The sequence below is a fragment of the Ahaetulla prasina genome, chromosome 4, assembly GCF_028640845.1.
Source record: "Ahaetulla prasina isolate Xishuangbanna chromosome 4, ASM2864084v1, whole genome shotgun sequence".
NCBI lineage: Eukaryota > Metazoa > Chordata > Lepidosauria > Squamata > Colubridae > Ahaetulla > Ahaetulla prasina.
In genome coordinates, this window is record NC_080542.1 from 60,560,278 (window position 1) to 60,580,116 (window position 19,839).

General features: G+C 34.9%; 1 protein-coding gene across 15 annotated transcripts in view; it reads right to left on the reverse strand.

Annotated features, from left to right (window-relative positions):
• Window positions 1–19,839, reverse strand: part of IKZF1 (IKAROS family zinc finger 1) — a 96,106-nt gene that overhangs the window by 15,014 nt on the left and 61,253 nt on the right. For 5 of the 15 annotated variants that reach the window (XM_058181681.1, XM_058181674.1, XM_058181679.1 and 2 more), the window contains 2 exons: window positions 10,109–10,168; window positions 6,011–6,265 (listed from right to left, as the gene is read on the reverse strand). The exons of 6 other annotated variants lie outside the window; for them this stretch is intronic. In XM_058181681.1, coding sequence (XP_058037664.1) covers window positions 6,011–6,265; window positions 10,109–10,168 — 315 coding nt within the window. Of the gene's footprint in view, window positions 1–3,071; window positions 3,189–6,010; window positions 6,266–10,108; window positions 10,169–19,839 lie in introns of all 15 variants that reach the window. 4 more of the 15 variants (XM_058181678.1, XM_058181677.1, XM_058181680.1 and 1 more) reach the window with 3 other exon arrangements.

Genomic DNA, 19,839 nt, shown 5'->3' on the forward strand with positions numbered 1-19,839 from the left:
TAAGCTAAAACATTTCAAAATATGTTAGATGTAACCAATAAATGGTTCTTTCAAAAAGAAAATTTATTCCAAAGCGAAAATTTGAATTTAAAATACTGAACTGGTAAAATAATCATTTTGTCATCATTTTTTCTTTTCACTATCTAATCTTATTATTCTAATTGAACAGTATGTTAAAGTTTAGGAAGTCATATTCCTTCCCACTCCCATATTGTAGTTTTGGTAATTTTTTCTTAGAACTAGTGTGATACATTGGCCAGAAAAATTCTTTTAGAAAATTCATATTTACTGATTTCTTGACCATTATATCTTTCTATGACAAACTATACCTCAGCTCAATCAACTTGATAACTTATTGTGAGATCCAAAAGAAACATACTTTATTTAATTTAAAAATGTTGTCTGTAAATATAATAAACACGTACCATAGAACATTTGTGCTAAAGTTATTTGATCAAAAATATTACTTTTTGTCACATTTTTCTCAGATTCTGAGTCTTCAGAATTTAGTCTGTGGTTCAAGGTTTTTAAAATGTAATTGGTGGCATTTCACTACAATTCTCAGATCCACAATCATTGTGAATAAAAAAAGTGTCAGTAATATAGAATCATACCTGGGTTTCCATTCCTTATCATTTATTTCTATAAATGTCTGGAAAGGAACAAGGGATTAAGAGCCAGATGTCCTAATTTTTTTGTACTCAGTTCTTACACCTAAAAACATAATCAGATTGGTTCAGTGACTAAAAGTCTTGCTCTAGAAATGATGAAATTGAGTTTTAGTTCTGACTTAGGCATGAAGTTTGCTGGATGACTTAGGACCAATGGCTCACTTTCAGCCCTTCAAAGGAAACAATGGAAAACCACTTCTGAAAAGTGTGCCAGAGAAAATTGTATAGAGTTGCTCATGTGATCATCAGTAGTCCAGACTGATTCAAAGAGTCTGGAATTGGTACAGAAGTGGCATCTGTTAACAAAGTAATATTTTGTGGAAATCTGCATTAGATGTAGGTCTATTTAGCAGGAATTGCACATATTTTAGGCAGCCCATTCTTTTGAAATTATTCTCCCTAGTTGTAATGAAACTGGAGAAATACAAAAACCCTTTTAATTGGAATATTGTACAGTTCAATATGGGTGCAGATAAATGAGGAAATGTGCAACATTGCCCCTCTTACTGCAAAGAACACAGAAGATTCTGTGAAAATGTCATGCTTAAAAGTTAAAAGATTTATGATATTCCATGTTGTTTGGAAAGGTGTAGTGAGGATGAACATTTTTTCATAAAATGTCATCCGTGTTTCTGTTGCAACATAATGTGAACATCATCAGGATTCCCAGGTATGAATAAGTTAATCATGTGACTACTTTATAAAACATATGCTGTACAAATCAGTGAAAAACCAAATGCACAGTTATAGAATAGCTATCCAGCTACAACTGGCTCAACAGTTGTAACCCTAAGAGGGATTTAGGTGTCCTAGTGGCCAATCACTTAATTATCAGCAAGCAGTGTGCTACCAAAAAAGCTAATACAATCCTGGGCTGCATCAGTGGAGGAATAGCATCAAGATCATGAGAAGTGACAGAACTATTTATATCACACTAGTGAGGCCACACATGGAATGCTTCATCCATTCTGGTCACTATGATACAAAAAGGATGCTGAGATGCTAGAAAGAGTGCAGGGAAGAGCAACAAAGATGATAAGGGGAGTGCTGGCCAAATGATATGATGAAGGGTTAAGGCAACATGGTATGTCTAGCCTAATGAAGAGAAGGCTTAAGAATAACATAATCATTTCTTCCAATAGTTGAGCGGCTATCATAAAGAAGAGGAGCTTGGACTTATTTTTCAAAGCATCTCAGTGCAGGACAAGAAGCAATGGGTGAAAGCTCATAGAGCAATTCAATCTGAAACCAAGAAGAAATTTCCTGACTTTAAAAATAATGAATCAGTGGCATAGTTTGTTCCCTGGGATTGTGGCTGCTCCATTGCTGGAGGTTTTCAAGAAAAGATTGGATTGCCATTTCTCCTGGATGCAATCCTTCTGCCTTGGGCAAGTAGTTGGATTAGAAGATCGCCAAGGTCTCTTCCAGCCCTATGTTTCAATGATTCTATGTTCTATGATTTCCTTATTCCTTATCTGCACTCCATGAAGAGCTTCACTAATAAACTTGCAAGTGTCTGTTAGAATAGCAATAGCATTTAGACTTATATACTATGCCACAATGTTTTACAGACCTCTCTGGATGGTTTACAATGTAAAAGAATCATTTGCATATTTCCCCCAACAATTTGGGTCCTAATTTTACCAACCTTGGAAGGAAAGAAGGCTGGAGTCAACCTTGAGCCCCATCAAGATCGAACTCCAGGCTGTAGGCAGAGTTTGCCTGTAATACTGCACTTTAACAGAAACCAAAGGCAACTAAAGGAAAGGATTGAGCGGGTGGAGTTCTAGGAATAAATCAGCTTCCCTAATCAGGAAATTGGAAACAGCAGCAAACTTTGAGGAAAGAATGATTACCACTTGCACTGTGAAGCCTAGTTTCTGTGGTAGGGACATATACCAACTGGAAGATAAAACTGAAACATTTTGTTTTGATATGCCGTCATGTGAAAATTATTTGAAAAATAATTTTGAAAAAAAGAGATAAATATGATAGAAGCAGAATATTGGGAAAAAAAAGTGCTCTTCCTTTGACTAAGGATGTACATTGTGAAAGAGTAAAAACACATGTTGCATAGGAGAAACAGACTGAAGCAAAGTGCTAAAAAGTTGCAACAGTATCCAAAAAAGAAGTTGGCAAATCAATCCTAAAATTGCAATTAAGCAATATCCACACAGAATTCAGATTTTGTTCTATAGATATTTTATTTTAAGAAGACATGACAAAAGACTAAACTGGAATGATTTTAAAATGCGCTATAAGCTTTTTAAGAATAAGGAATTTAGTTACCAAAGATTGTTTTCTGATGTGGAGAAAATCTTTGTCTTCTGTTTTAAATATTACATTATAGATTTGTTTGTTTGTTTGTTTATTAGGAAGTCAACTTTCAGGTTAACTCACCTCTTGGTGACTTTTGTGGGAAAATTAACAACACTTTCTTGGAATAGCATGGAAATATCTTGACACTGCCTTTTCTGAAATATTTTTTCAACTTAGATGTCATCTACTGATCACTTGCTATTAAAGTCAGAAATAACAGTGAAATCAATGTTGAAAAATGTGGAATTTAAAATCAATGTATTTATAGATATTATTATGACATTGACAGACCCAGAGTACTAAATCAAATATTGTAGTAGTCATTTTATGGTTATGATGCTCCCTAGGAGTGTTAGAATAAAGAAACATACAAATAATATCCCCTCTAACAGTATCTGTTTTAATCTTTCCAAACTTACAAGCAGCAAACAAGCTTGTATGAAACATTTTAATTAAAAGCAGGCTACTTGCCATTTACAGTCAAGAAAAAGAGTTATGTACTATAATTTCAATCAATTGCAGAAAGTGTTAGTATTCTAACATGTCAGGCACTTATGGAAAGACCTTTGTTCTGAAAAGAGAAAAAAATTCAGATAATTTCAGTTACATTTAGGACTTTTTAAAAAATAGAAGATATCAAGTATTATTTTGAATAACCACATCTGGCAGATATATTAGGGATTGGAGTTATATGAAGAAGAAAAGAAAAACAATAGGACAGGAACGGTAGGCACATTTGTGTGCTTATGCACACCCCTTATGGTCCTCTTAGGAATGGGGTGAGGTCAATAGTAGAAAGTTTTTGGTTAAAGCTTTTAGGATTATGGGAAGAGACCAGAGTCAGGTAAAGTATTCCAAGCACTGATGATTCTGTTACAGAAGTCATATCATATACAGAAGTCATATTCAGGAGTTACAGTGAATATTTTAAACTATAAACCTCATACTGTTATCTGATACATGCTGAAATGTCCCCATGAGATTGTCATGTGTAATTTTAACATGCTACTGAAAAAGTAGGATTGAAGATAATTATTTTTGCTTTCTTAGGACTAGATATGTACAAAACCTTCAAAAGAGATGCTTGATATGAGGGAAGGGTTATCTGCTACATTGTGGCTACCCCCAGATATCTCCCCATGCCTGAGCATGCTCAGCTATTTAGCTTGGCCAGCATATTGAAGTATGGTGACAGGAATCAACAACATCAAACCTCTTTGCCAGGATCCCTCTGCCTACAAGGTTAAAATTTCTCCTCTAATTCAGTGGCCTTTTCAAACACACAACCATGACCAGAATGAAGTCAAAACAGCACTTCCCACTTGTTGCATTCCCCCTTGATACAGATTGGGTCACAAAAGAGAAAATAAGCAGATAAGTAATTATTTCATAGACTAAAACCTAGAGTCAAAAATGAAAACCTGTAGACAAGAATACATTTATCTAATTTGGGGATCAGAAAACAGTGTTGTATAGAAACATGAAACTTAGGTGAGACAGAGGATTGCTGATGAAATCAAGAAAATTCAGATCAGCCAGCAAAGTTTGAGTTAAGTTGAAATGATGGAAAGATGACCAAAAATCAGAATTAGCTATTTGTGTCTGTAATTTCCAAATAATGCAAGGGGTTTTAAGTCTGCATCTTAAATACATGAAGCACGCATGGAGAATCTAACATTCAGGAATAGTTGGATAGCAACAACTTTCTTTGCATTCCTGTGGAGGTATGGTCAGGCCAACAATCTCGTAAAAAGCATTCATTTTAGAACTTCCCAGATTTTTCTGCAACTCATATGGCTCTGCATGGCAGAAGTTCAATGCTTCCTCATAGAAAAACTGATGCGTCGTATAAGAAATCCAAAAAGTACCCTTTTAGGTAAAAAATATACAGTATGTAGAAGGAAAGAATGAAGTACCATTGTTAAAATTATTTAACTTGTAATAGTATAATAATAATAATATCCTATAAGGATATTATCCCACTTGCAATAGTATGTATAGTATGTTTTAGAATCATCCCATCATTGTTGTGCCCAAATAATCAATTTATTATTGTTATGGTTGGTCATATTATTATTATTGCAACTGCAGTGCTTAGTGATGTTCTAAAAATGCTATAAATCACTCAGGAGAAATAACCTTGATTTGCTGAAAAACAATAATAGTTTAGTTGAAATTTAGTGAACACTGTATATTCTTATATTTAAAATATTTGCCTGGTTCCTGCCTTTTAAATTCCAAGCTCTGTCAAAATCTCTATCAACATTCATGTTTGTATGTGTCCATAACCAAACACTAGTAGTATAAACAACAGTAGTTTATGGTATTAGAAGCAACCTAATCATTGTTTTTTTTTTTCTAATAGAAAGTACAATGGGATTCACATAATCCTTACAATTCATGATATGAACTATGGTGGGGGGTAATTTGCCTGCTGATAATGATGCACTGATGCAAATGCCATGAACAAACTATTTGTCTGTTTAAGATCTGCCATTCACTCCTTGCATCCATCTTTTTCCAGATAAGCAGAATCTTTTTGGAAGATTAAAATTACTACCAGGACGAACCTCAGAGTGATTAACTTTAGAGGACTTTATTCCCATTATATTTAAATCTTCGTTAAAAATCAATTTGGATATTTGATTCCAGTAATTATTATTTTGCTTCTAAAATATGGTTATTGAATGAATGGAAAAGAAGATCATTTCTCAATTTGGCAACTGCTATTATTTTGAATTTATGTCTGGCCTGATTCAAAGACAAGACATAGCCTGGTTATTCTATGTGATTTACAAAAGGAATGGATTAGAAATTTAACTTAAAATTCTCCCTGACCTCTTCATGGTGGTATGATATTGATATTCTTGGTATGGTATAGTATAGTATGGTCTGGGTGTGTTAAGTAATGTATTGTCTGATAACCTGAGTTTCAGGATAGGAGTGGGCAGCACAGTACTGGGTTAATTCGAATACAAATCTCTAGTAGCTAAAGAAAAAAAAACTCTGCTAGACCTTACCAGTGTGGCTTCTCTTGTGAACCATAAGAACATTGGGACCGATGCAAATTATCCCACAGACATCACACTTTAGCTTTCCGTTAGGGAGTCGAATGCCTCCAACTCCTGACATGGCTTTGCTGCCACTGTGTGAGCCATTCATTTTGTCTCCAGAGGCATCAAGCATTCGTAAATCCTCCGCACATTCTTCCCCATTCATTTCACAGGCATGCCCATTCTCTTCATCACTCTGTGTCTCTACTTTAATATTACTGGCTGAAAGAAACAATAGAGGATGCCACTCAGTGGTGTTTTTTTTTAAATATAAACCAATCAAAATCATTGTGGGAAAGAAACAGCATAAAGGAAAGCATTTCTCAATAATACACTATAATTGACAAATTACTAATGTACTTACATGGGTGGAATGGACTTATTTAAAATACATATACAATATTAAAATATTTACATTTATAACTCTAAGTTTCATATCATGCCCAAATCTCATATAAATATAATGTGCAAACTAGTGAAATTATCAATGTTTCTGGCAGCCCACAATAGGTCTTTAATATATGATCGTGTTGGCACACTTGACTGAAGAATGTGGCCAAATTTTGTTTTATTGATGTAATATTTGTCGCCATCCATTACATTTATCATTATTGGTTGTTTATTGCCTTATTATTTTATTTTGTACCAAATTTTATTTGATAATATTTGGTTTTCTTTCACCTTTATGCTTTTCTGTATTACTTTCTGCTCATTTACCGTAATAAGAGGCTGACTGACATGTGACTGGATAAAAAAGACCAATCTATCATAAGCCTTTTCCTAGCTCATTTGCCGTGGATTTGGATTGCCAAAGCCCTGTTAAACCTTGAAGCAACCTAGCGGAGACTCTATATATGACAAAGGAGGCAATGGAATACACTTATTGAGGAATGCCGAAATTCACATATGTGAAGAAAGATATGACTTGTCCAGAGCCGTGGTTCTACCTGTGCCCTAGGTGCCCTAGACAGTCACTGGAGCAGGTGTCAAAATATAAACTATTTTAAAGAATGGTCTTCATTTTGACTGATTGCCAAGTCTAGAATGATATAACTGTTCTTGCTCAAAATCTGTCAAGAAGTCAGGTTGGAGCCATGACATCTTGTGAGATTCTGTCATTTTCTGTTCCATAAATTCTGTGTTCACCATAGCAGTAGCACATACTACAGTGGTGCCCTGACTTATTGGAACTCAAAATAAAAGAACAAGTTAGAAGTCAGGGATCTAGGGAATGAAAACAGAAAGAAAAAGCTGTTTTTCTATATTTCACCCAGCAGATGGGAATTGATGTTGGCTTAGATAGTGTACTTTTTAAAAAAATATGTTTGGGCTACTAAGGCCACAAGGGAAAACATAAGATCATCAGGAAATATAGCCCAAACATTTTCATTTTTTCTTTTTCTTTTACTTCAAACATTTTGCTTTACTATGACTCTATTTATTTTATATTTATTTATACTTCATATTTCTTAACCACCTAACTTCCTTAGAATGTTTATTAGTTGCTAAAACTGTTCACTAAAAATGAATTTTGACAGTGCAACATGGGAGTAGTCTGGGAGCACATGTAATCCACACTGCAGATTGCTCATTCCAATTCTATCCATTTCTCTTAATTGTAAGGAAATTAGGTGGAAATATAAGTGGAAATCCTTTCATATTTGAAAAGCAGAACAATTATGAAGAAAGAAAATTATATCAAGAAGAAATAAAGTTAAAAATTGTATTTCTGACATGCCATCTTTCTGTGTATAAAGAGGCTTATTTTCATTTATTTATCTACAAAGGTATCACTCATTCGAAAGATTTTAGAAATCTTTTATATTGGAGTGGATACAAACATGTCACTCCCATCAATATGTAAGTATGCTTCATGTAGATAGGATTTTACTCCTTTAATAATGCAGGTAATCCTCACCTACCAACTGCAATTGCGTCCAGCAATTCCATTGCTAAATAACACAATCATTAAATGAAATATCACATAATCGCATCAGACTTACACAATCAGTTTCACTGTTGTTAAGCAACAAAACCAATGCTTAATAACCATAGCATGAATCCTAGGACTGCAAATTGCAGCAACCTGCCAGCTTTTCTGCTGATTTTGCTTGTTAGGAGCTAAATGTGAAGGGCAGAAATGGTGATTATAGGAATGTGGGACACTGCAACCATTGTAAATGTGCACCAGTTGCAAAGAACTTAAATTATGGTCATATGACTACAGGGACATGGCAATGGTTGCAAGTTTAAGAACCAGTAGGAAACCTACTATTTCAGTGCTTTTGTAACTTAGAACAATCGCTGAACAAGGCAGTCTGTAATTGACGACCACCAACATTCTTCCAGGTGTCTGACCAAGAAACATCAATTTCTTTTTAGATGCATAATCTATTACAAAATAAATATTAATCAGAATTTGTTTTCAGCTCTTTAGACCATATAGACAAAGGTGAGGTATGTGGGTTATGAATGGATAGTAAAAATGGAACATTACTTCTTCATCATTTTGACTGATTTCTTGTGTATTAAATGTGAATTTTCTACCATAAAATTATACAGGCTGTGGTCATGGATAATATTTGGGAAGCAAAAATGATTTTCCTGTGTGATCATACTATGACACTGCTACACATAATTTTTGTCAACTTCTCCATGTTCGATAGAACCTAAAATACCCCATCTTCTCAACTAGATAGTTGAAAATATATAATTAATTGGAGACAGAATTAATCCATTGAATCAATGGGATAAATAAATCATGATTAACTGATAAGTCTATTGATTTCAATGAGTCTACTCAAAGTGTTACTGAGTGCAGATCAAATTCAGTCTGTTTTTATCTTCTTCCAGTTTTAAAAACAAAACATATATTCTTTCTGTCTGGGAATAAATGTCCCTAAGCACTGTGAAACTTCCTTGTATGTAAACATGCTCTGCAATGGTCCTAAAATAATATAGGCTCCTTTGAAGTCAACTGTTGAAAGGTGTTTTTAAGGATCAGCTGTTATGAGTGACAAAAGCCTGGTTAATCGGGTCTAAGATACTAACTCTTAATCATATGCATTTAAAAAATGCAGACACACAGTATCTCAGCTACTATCACACCTACTGTCAAAGTGATAATAATTTTTACTGCAGATAATTGACAATGGGTGAATTATTTTTTATGAGTCAGATCAAACAGAAGGGATGTGAGGAATATTACACATTTTAAGTTCCATCAGCCTTCTGCCAAATTAGACCACTTGTATAGCACTTCTGACTAACTGGCAATGATGTTAGAATGAGAGTTCCCCTCAATCTTGGTACATAATGTTTTAACAATACAAAGGTTAGCTAGCACTTGAATCTAAGTATTACACGTGTAAGACAAAAGCGGTGCCATTGAAATTGTGTCCCCAGGCATGTAATACTTCAGTGTTGAGCAGAATGATCTGATCTCATAACCACTTCTACCACTTAGCCACTGCTAGTTTTGACTTAATAACTTAATATTATGTACCTAGTCCTCCATTTTCTGACCTGATTTGCAGTTTCTGGGCCCTAGACAACCAACCATTGTCTTATTTCTCAATTTTTTTCTTATCATTATGAAATCTGAAATCAAGACATGCATAAGAATTATTTTATCTATCAATCAATCAAACAAACAAACAAGCAAAAGAATCTTAACCAATGAGCCATGCACTTCTATATGTAGAAAAGTAAATATCAAAGTCCTTCTTTTATTTAAATGGTTATAGGGCTCTACGAATAGATGTTACTAAGCATTTAGTTCTCTCTTGATATAAATGATATTTTTTCATATGCCTCTATAGCCAGTCATACACTAGGAATTTTCCTTTACCATGTAAATAAATTAGGCTTTTCTCTAAGCTGATATATGTGTAACACTAACATTATCTGTAAGCTTGAAAAAAATATTAGGAGGTAAAAGTTAAAGGACAAAGGCAAGAACAAAAAAACAAGCAGAGACAAAAAGAAATATATGAGTGACAGAAGTTACATGCACAGATGAAAAAGTTAAGCAATATTTGGCCATCATGCCCACAGAATACTTACGAGAAAAAGATTTGGGGATGATGGTGTGAAAATCCTTAAAGCCTTCAGCCCCATATGCAGCTGCAATAAAGAAGGTAAAGAGGATGCTAGATTGTAAGGTGGTCAAGCAGCACAAGAGGAAGAATCATAATAGACATTGCTTCCATGAAAGAGACCGGCATCACTGTTTAGAGGTAAAATAGAGGACAGAATAATAGGGAGGCAAACTCTTGATTTTTAATGAAGTGTTTTCAGATTTGAAAGAATGTAAAAGGAATTTTTCAGCACAGTTTAAGTGCTTAGAGCAATTCCACTCTAAAATAAACAAAAACCAAACACTTTAATTAGCATCTGTGAGTTTGTTTTCTTCTACATTGTAAGATAACCATATTTTTTGTAAAAAAAAAAAAAAAAAGTGGGATTTTAGGCCTTTGGTACTGTATGCTCAGCTAGAAAATAAGACCATTTAAACATTTATAAGCATCATATAGTATGTAGAATTGGAAAGTGAAGTTAAAATAAAACTTAAAATGCAAGAATAATATTTAGAAGACTTATCTTTAATAGTATGGTCGATCTGGAAAAGAATTGTTTGCTTTGGTAAGGAAGCTAAAACCTAGAATCATGGGATGGGAAGGGGCAATTTAGACAACCACTTTTCATGTAGTAATTCAAATTAAATCATCCAGATAGTTACCCAGCCTTTGATTAAAGACATCCAGTAAAGAGGAGCCCACCATCTAGATAATGAGTTGTCTTATTCATATCTAGATGGATATTGTCTTATTATTAGATTTTTTCCCCCAAACCAAAATTTGTTTCCTGTAATGTAAATCCATTATTCTGGGATATGTGTTGACAAAGAATAGGTCTTCTGTGTAACATTCTTTTGGGTACTTAAGGGTACAATTCCCTATTCAGGTTTTTTCCAAAACTATATATTTTGCATTTCATACATACATCCTTATAGAACCTAGTGTCATATTTCCTAACCCATCCTTATCCCCCTTCTCTGAATCAGTTCAAGACTCTAAATCTTTCCTAAAAGATGCTCAGATGCTATTTCTCTATTTTGTAGCCATATCCAACTGCTGATATATATTCAGTTTGTAATCAACTAATATTTCAATGTTATCCACATACTTTGTTATTCTTCATTCAATATCTCTACATTGGATTCTGTTTGATAAAGGAAGAATTTTACATTTATTTGTTGAATGTTAATTTTGTAATTTCCAGGTCAATTTCTCAAGATCATGAATTGTATTCATTTATTTTCATATACATATATGAAAATATATGACCGCAGCTGCAACATTAGCCATTTCAAAAAACCCCAATCCATACATGCAGCAGACTGACACCCACTATGAAGATGTAGCACGACCACGACCACGAAGCCAAACAACAGCAATGCAGCTCATCAGCTCAAATCCCCCTGCAACTCAGACTAATCTGAGCACAACCAAGCCCCCACCCAAACAGGACACATCCCCATCCAATCAGAGCACAAAAAAGCCTCATCCAATCAGAGCACAGCCAAGCTCCCACCCAATCAGTTCAAACCCCCACCAGCAGTTAAAAAGGAAGAAACAGCTGCAATCACACATTGCTCCCAGAAGCACGAAGCTGAAGCCTGAAGGTGACGAATGAGACTTCGTCGAAACGTCGCCAAGACACTTCCAATTTTACGCGGGAAAAACCCGAATAACCAAATATATATGTATATTTGGTATATATATATATATGTATATAATAACCAATATATATATGTAGGTCTTTGGTTATTTGGGTTTTCTCCCGCGTCGAAACGTCGCCAAGACACTCCCAGAAGCATGAAGCTGAAGCCTGAAGATGACGAATGAGACTTTGTCGAAACGTCGCCAAGACACTTCCAATTTAGACATATATATATATATATAAATTTTGTATCATTTAATACATCTTGCATAGAATAACAAGATGGAAGGAACTTTGGAAATCTTCTAGTCCAATCTCCTGCTTGAGTAGATCTTTTACATTCCAGACCAATGGTTGTCCAATCTGTTCTTGAAAACATTCAGTGATGAAGTACTCAAAATTTATGGAGGGAAGTCATTCCACTAATTAATTCTCACTGTCAGAAAATTTCTTCTTAGTACTAGATGTATCTTTCTTTAATGATATTCCACTACTTAGTTCCTATCCTGCTCTCAGGTGCTTTGAGAATATATTGACTCCCTCTTCTCTGTGAGAGCTCCTAAGTACTGGATGACTGCTTTTATGTCACTCCTTCTCATGCACCTAAGCAATAACAATATGGCATCTCACTTGATACCTACTACTAGTTTAATGAGGACTAATGTTTTTCAACATTTATATATAATATATCAGTTATATATTACTTGTCATATAACTTAGACAATGCCATATTAGTTTGCTAAACAGAAATTTAGTCTTTGTCAAGTTCTTTCCTGAAATCAAGATATATTTTGCCTCATTACATTCCCAGAATTTACTAATGAAGTTATCTAATAAAACAAGTAGAGAGGTTTAGCTTAGAAAGAATTTTTTAAATATACATACTCACTTCAGGTAATGGACATATTATTTGCCACATGTTAAAAACTGATTACTTTTTAATCTACTCTACAGAGTCCTTGGTTTTAATATCAAGCTGCTGATCTGTAGTTCCTTTGATTATCGTAAAATTCCTAGATAATTTGATGAATTCTACACAGGCAGAAGGAATTATAAAGAGGTTTCAGGAAACTCTGGATTTTTTTTCTAATTGATTAAAGAACCAGCAAATCAGCTTAATATGTTAAATCCTTCTTTGCTTAGAAGGATTTAATTATTGAATTCTAAATAACAATTTGAATTCTAAATAACTATTAAAATTGCTCAACTCCCCCCTCCCCCAAATAATTTGAAAACTGTTGAACAATTAAAAAAATGAGCACTACCCAATTGTAGAGGCAGGTGAATTAAAACTAGAATTAAACATCAAATATAAGACCACCAATCAGGAAGTGTAGCTTATTTTCTTTCTAACTGTACTTATATTAAGAAGAATTATAAGTTATGAACATACTCTTCCAATCTTTACTCTGCAGTAAGTTGATGACAACATTTGAGTAAATTTTTTTGCAAAAAATAATAATAACCAGACAAGCTATTGGAATACAATGCTACTGTATCCAAGTTTAATTTAAAAACTGAAAAAAAATTACAAGAGTAATATCAGGTTCTCATGCATCCAGTTCAACAAGGCCTAAATAGGCAAACTTCCCTCTGCAACCTAAGCTTGCTCATTCCAAAGCACCCACAGTGATTTAGACTGAAGTCAGGCAATGTTTTGCGGCTAGTGAACAATTTATATTTGAAAGTACTGTATGTTGGAGATATACAAAAAAATCAGGTTATTCATTTACAAATATGGTGAGTATGTGTCATGTTTATCAGAAAGAACACTAGCAATCTGCAGGATGCTCTCTACCAATTTCATATTTTTTATATATATTTTTTGAAGTGGAGGTAAACCCCTTATGAAAAACTGAAGTTTTGAAGTCTGTGGTTTGTGTCCATACAACTGCTGAAAGGTAAGGAATGATTTGGAAAGGTTATATTATCATGATTTAGTGATTGTGATTTTCTATGGTTAATTATCATCTATTCATTTTGCTTAGTTCTGGTTTGTCCCCCGCATCATGTTTTAAAAGGGAATCAGCAAGAGCTAACCAAAACTGACTCTTGTTCCCTAGGGAGAGCACAGCTGAGCCAGCAAATCACTCCTTCCCCCAGTCTAACTGGAAATCTCAACCTATTGCTTCCCTCTCTCCTGTGCAACATCCACAAAGGCAGCAATTCTGGGCTTTTGTTGGCTTACTTTCTTTCTCCATAGTACTTCCCCTTTTTCCCCTTAGCCTTTTCTTCCTCATCAGCTTGAGATGGCTTGGACATTTCCACTTGGCACTGTTCATACTCCCAAACCTCCAGAGCACTTTATTTGCTCTACTATTTTTTATTTATTTGCTCTACTTTATTTGCTCTACTTCCTAACAAACAGGAAGCAGCAGGTGAAGCTAAGCACGATCACATCAGATACCTGTACAATTAGTTCAGCCCCCCCCCCAAGGTTGTGTGCTCTCCCCACTTCTCTTTCTCTGTATACCAATGACTGCATCTCCAACGATCCATCTGTTAACCTACTGAAGTTCGCAGATGACACAACAGTGATTGATCTCATTCAAGATAATGACGAATCCGCATATAGACGTGAGGTCGAACGACTAGCCTTGTGGTGCGACCGAAACAATCTGGAACTGAACACACTCAAAACTGTAGAAATGTTGGTAGACTTTAGGAGAAACCCTTCCATACTTCCACCTCTCACAATACTAGACAACACAGTATCAACAGTAGAAACCTTCAAATTTCTAGGTTCTATCGTATCGCAAGATGGACAGTTAACTTAAGACACATCTATTTATCTGTGCAGGACTGGGCTAGGTTTTTAATTAAATGTAGTTTTAATGGGGTTTTATTATTTTAATTGTAAATTTTAATTCGGCCTTATCTAATAAGTTTTTTAATTAGTGTTTTATTTTTGTATTTATAGTTATGTATTGGTGTTTTTAATAGGCTGTAAACCGCCCTGAGTCCCTTGGGAGATAGGACGGTATAAAAATGTGATTAATTAATTAAATAAATAAATAAATAAATAAACATAAAAAACATCATCAAAAAAGGACAACATAGACTGTTCTTTCTGCGCCAACTCAGTAAGCTCAAACTGCCCAAGGAGCTGCTGATTCAGTTCTACAGAGGAATTATTGAGTCTGTCATTTGCACCTCTATATCTGTCTGGTTTGGTTCTGCAACTCAACAAGAAAGACACAGACTTCAGAGGATAATTAGAACTGCAGAAAAAATAATTGCTACCAACCTGCCTTCCATTGAGGACCTGTATACTGCATGAATCAAGAAGAGGGCTGTGAAAATATTTACAGATCCCTCACATCCAGGACATAAACTGTTTCAACTACCATCAAAACGACACTATAGAGCACTGCACACCAGAACAACTAGACACAAGAACAGTTTTTTCCCGAAGGCCATCACTTTGCTAAACAAATAATTCCCTCAACACTGTCAAACTATTTACTAAATCTACATTACTATTAATCTTCTCATCGTTTCCATCATCAATCTCTTTCCACTTATGACTGTATGACTGTAACTTTTTGTTGCTATCATTAAGGGTTAAATTGTACCCTATGACCATGTGTTGTAAATGTTGTATCTTGATGAAGGTATTTTTTTTCTTTTTTCTTTTATATACACTGAGAGCATATGCACCAAAGACAAATTCCTTGTGTGTCCAATCACACTTGGCCAATAAATTCTATTCTATTCTATTCTATTCTATTCTATTCTATTCTATTCTATTCTATTCTATTCTATTCTATATGATCATTTCATGCTTGCTGATCTTATTACATAATGAACAGAGAATACTATAAACCAACCTCATGCTTCCTCCAGTTTAAAAAAAATTGTCAGTCTCTGCACCTGAAATATAAATATCAAGTAAAAGAAATCCCTTTGCTTCCATTCTATTAGCAGGAGGAAAGACTAAATGGGTAGTTCTATTGCCCATCCTTCTGTGTTTTCAATTCAATTTTTTTTTTGCTAAAAAAATTCTGAATTATTGATAGGATGGAAAAGATATCTGGCCATCAAGCTGTTCATATACATGTACATATACATTTCTACTAAGAGATTTGATTAAAGCATGATAGAGCAGTTTTGCAGACAGATGTTTTTCCCAACAGTTCTTACCATGTTTGGAAGGAATAGTCTTAAAACCTCTATATACATGTATAGGGTTAAGAGAGTAATATCTCACTTGAGACCCAGTGTCAGAATTGGGTTAAGAAAAGAATCTGATGTGTTCTCCCTATGTGAGCAGGGAAAATCAAGCTCAAGAATAATATTTCACAGGGGATATGAAACTGCTAGAAGGATTAAGATTGCACTTGCTGATAGGAGTGAATATACTAGACGGTTCTTAATTCAGGTGGCAGAAAGCAGAGTAAGGGAAGAGTTCCCCAGAATTGTTTTGCAGCTTGGACTACAACTCTTTTCCTAAACCAGAAACAAATGCTTCCAGGGATGCAAACATTTTTAAAGCAACCCTATTTTTTCCAGGATTCCTTAGCACAATGGTCTCCAACCTTGGCAACTTTAAGCCTGGAGGACTTCAACTCCCAGAATTCCCCAACTCTCCGCCTGGGAGTTGGAGTCCTCCAGGCTTAAAATTGCCAAGGTTGGAGACCTCTGCTTAGCAGCTGTATAGGAAAGACAAAGCTGTTTTAAATATGTCCAGACAAGTGCTTGACAATATTGCTCTGCCATGGGAAGAAGTTCTTTGATAGGAGAGTGATCTTTTATCTTTCAGTTCTTCAGTTCCTCTTTTATCTTTTAGTTATCTTTCAGTTAGTTGAATTGTTCATGACCAAATATCTCAGATCATAGAAGTCTTAGGCCATCTCTGGAAACAAGCAGAGTTGATTAGCATTGGTACTGGAGGCAATCATTTTTGTTCACTCTCAGGTATTAAATTCATTATTATTTTTTTATTTAGCTCAGAGAGGAGGAATGGCAGAAAAGAATCCATTCAAAAAATACCTGGTAGATCTCTGTTTATCAGTTAGAGAGACAATTTGAGAATTTCTTTTGTTTTTCTTGCTCTCTTATTCTCTTATCCAGGAAATATAAGGCTAAGATTTAATTCCATGCTTTAGCATTTGCTGTCATTTTGTAATTTTTTCTCAAGAGCATAATCCTTCTGAAAAATGCACAAATGATACAAATAAGAGTGAACGCTTCATCTCCTGTTGATGCAAGGATAACAAGAGAACTTTAGCAAAAACACATGATGGATTTATTTATATGTATTATATATTTACTATGATATTGCTCTCTTGCTGGTCTGTGACCATAATAAAGATTTGATTTTAATGCTGTCCAAATGAATTTGGGTGATCACAGGGTATCAAAATAACATAGAAACCATATAACAAAACCAAACAGATTCAGATTCAGATTCAGACAAAGAAAAAGGGAAAGGAAAAGGAAAAGGAAAAAGAAAAGCAAGATGAGGAATCTGCCAAATCCTATAACATCCCGTCACCAACTAACTTCCAACAAAGAGGGCGTCAACTCTCCTACTCCAAGACCTAGGAGAAGGCAAAGTCTTCAAGGCCCTTTAGAATGTTTTAAGGCTGTTATAAGGGTTGGAACCAGTGATGGGATTCAGCCAGTTTGCACCACTTTGGGAGAACTGGTTGTTAACTTTCTGAGCAGTTTGGCAAACTGGTTGTTGGAAGAAATCATTAGGGCAGAGAACCGGTTGTTAAATTACTTGAATCCCACCACTGGTTGGAACCATCCAGATCTCGAGAGGATCCTCATTCAAGAGGGCAGATATAGTAGGGAGGACAGGTTTCCTGGATCCTGATAGATGAGATTTTTTAATTGAAGGAACCTGGAGCATGCCAACCCTATCAACCTGAGGTCACACCAAAGAAGATAAGCAGTTGCTCAAATGACCAGGCCCTGAAAGACGTGTGCCTTTTGTAATGGCCTGGTTCCTTCACTTGACTTTTGTACAGAGTCCTCTCTTCGATGCACACACAGCATTAACATTCAGTAGCAGGCACTCTCGGATACTGGAGGCTGATTTGTAACTCATAATATAACTGGGTTTCCACATCCTCCTCATATTGCTGAAGAGGAAGAAGCTGCAAATAATGAAATATAGGAATGCAGGAAAAAAGAGGAAGCAGGAGGCAGCTGAGAGCCCAACCGAAATACAAAGAATTATGGAGAAGTGACAGAAAGGGAAACCCAGACCAGGAATTGCACTTGGTGGCTTATTTAGTTGAAAAACAAAATAACAAGTTAGCAAAAAAGAAAAAAGAAAAGAAAAGAAAAGAAAGGTGGTCTCTTCCACAAAGAATCCAGCCTTCAATATTGAATAGTTTTTCAATGTACAAAAACCTGTGCCATATGTATCAACATAGATTAGAGATCCTCCTTCCAATTCTGTTTACAGTTTATCTCACTGTTTTTACAATGGATGTTTTTGTTCTCAGAGAAATATTTATTTAAAAGTTATTTGTCAACACCTCATACTCAAATGAATTTACAGCATTGGTTACGTGAGATCCACAGTTGTACTAGAGGGCAAACTGGGAATCTGTCAGGAAAATGTTTTGACATTCTATTAAGAAAATAATGATTATTTATTCAAAATAACCATGGCTTCCAGGCACATAGTTTAAAACCATATCAAAATGAACAAATCCAGATGTGCAGTGGGGTACTGTAAAGAGACTGATAGCTGACAGCTTTTGCTAAAGGCAAAGTTAAGGATAAGTCCTTATTTTTTATAAGTGGTAAGAAACAGGATTCTTCTATTAGAGAGGGTGATGCACAATAGAATTATAGTTGCCTATGACTCACCAATTAATGGAATAGCCATTAAAAAAACCTAGCAAATGGCATGTCCTTGAACTATAGATATGAGCCAACTCAACAGTAATGTTGATGCTGCTCTTCTAGCCAGCTGTAATGCTGCAGTCAAAAGTAGAGTGGGTTTTTTTTTTAGAAAATGCAATACTCAACCATACCATTTATGTATTATAAGTTTGTTAAATGCAAAATGTATTATATTAATGTGCATTAAGAAAGATGAAAATAAGTGGTCATGCTACTGAGCCCAAGAGTGCAAAACAATTTCCACTGAGATTGTGACATTTGGCATCCTGTTCATTCAGAATGAAACTTCCATGCAGCAGGAACGGTTTGCAGATTCTAGCTATGGGTTTCTTCTTCTCTTTTTTTCCAACACAGGAAAAGAACTAGCTGGAATAAATCTTTTCTTTTAGTACAATACTTAACCCCCTGTTTACTTCGACATATTTTACTGGGGGGAAAAAAGCAAGTATTCAGTCTGGCCCTGAAATATATTTTAAGCTAGCACTACAAACAACTGTTATATTCGGTTAAAAGTCTATGGAGATTCTCAGTCATCCAGGCCATGATTGTCCCAAAGGTGCTTTTTCAAGAGGCTTTCTAGTTTTTCTTTGAAGACTTTTCGTTTCTCATCCAAGAAGCTTCTTCAGCTCTGAAGAAGCTTCTTTGATGAGAAGCAAAACATCTTCAAAGCAAAAAAGTCCACTTGCCTCTTGAAAAAGCATCTTTGGTATTCAGTTATGTTTATGTACATATTGAAAGAAAAAAAATCCACTAAAAAAAAATTCAATTGTATTCTTTCTTTATAAAGAATAGAAAATATTTTTTTCAGAAACAGTGTTTGATCTTGTAATGTATCACAAGTTCACACATTTAAAAAGGAGAGACGTAAATGTGTGATAATTCAACCCTGATTGGTTTGTTTTAGGGCCAATGAACATATGCACATTTATCACTTTTCCTTGCTACAAACATGAACAAACCATCAAAACTAGAACTCATTTCAGTGAGATAAGGCCAGTGAAATGCATACGCATCTGAATACAGTTCAGAAAACGTGTGAAAGAACTGAGGCTGGATGTATGGCAATTTATCTAGCCTCTCACTGTTAGTTCATGCTACATACAGATTTATTTAGTTAACCAACAACATACTCAGTTGTATCCCCTGAACCAGTCAAAGTCGGTAGTTTTTTAACAATGATTTTGGCCATTTGTTACAGAGGAATT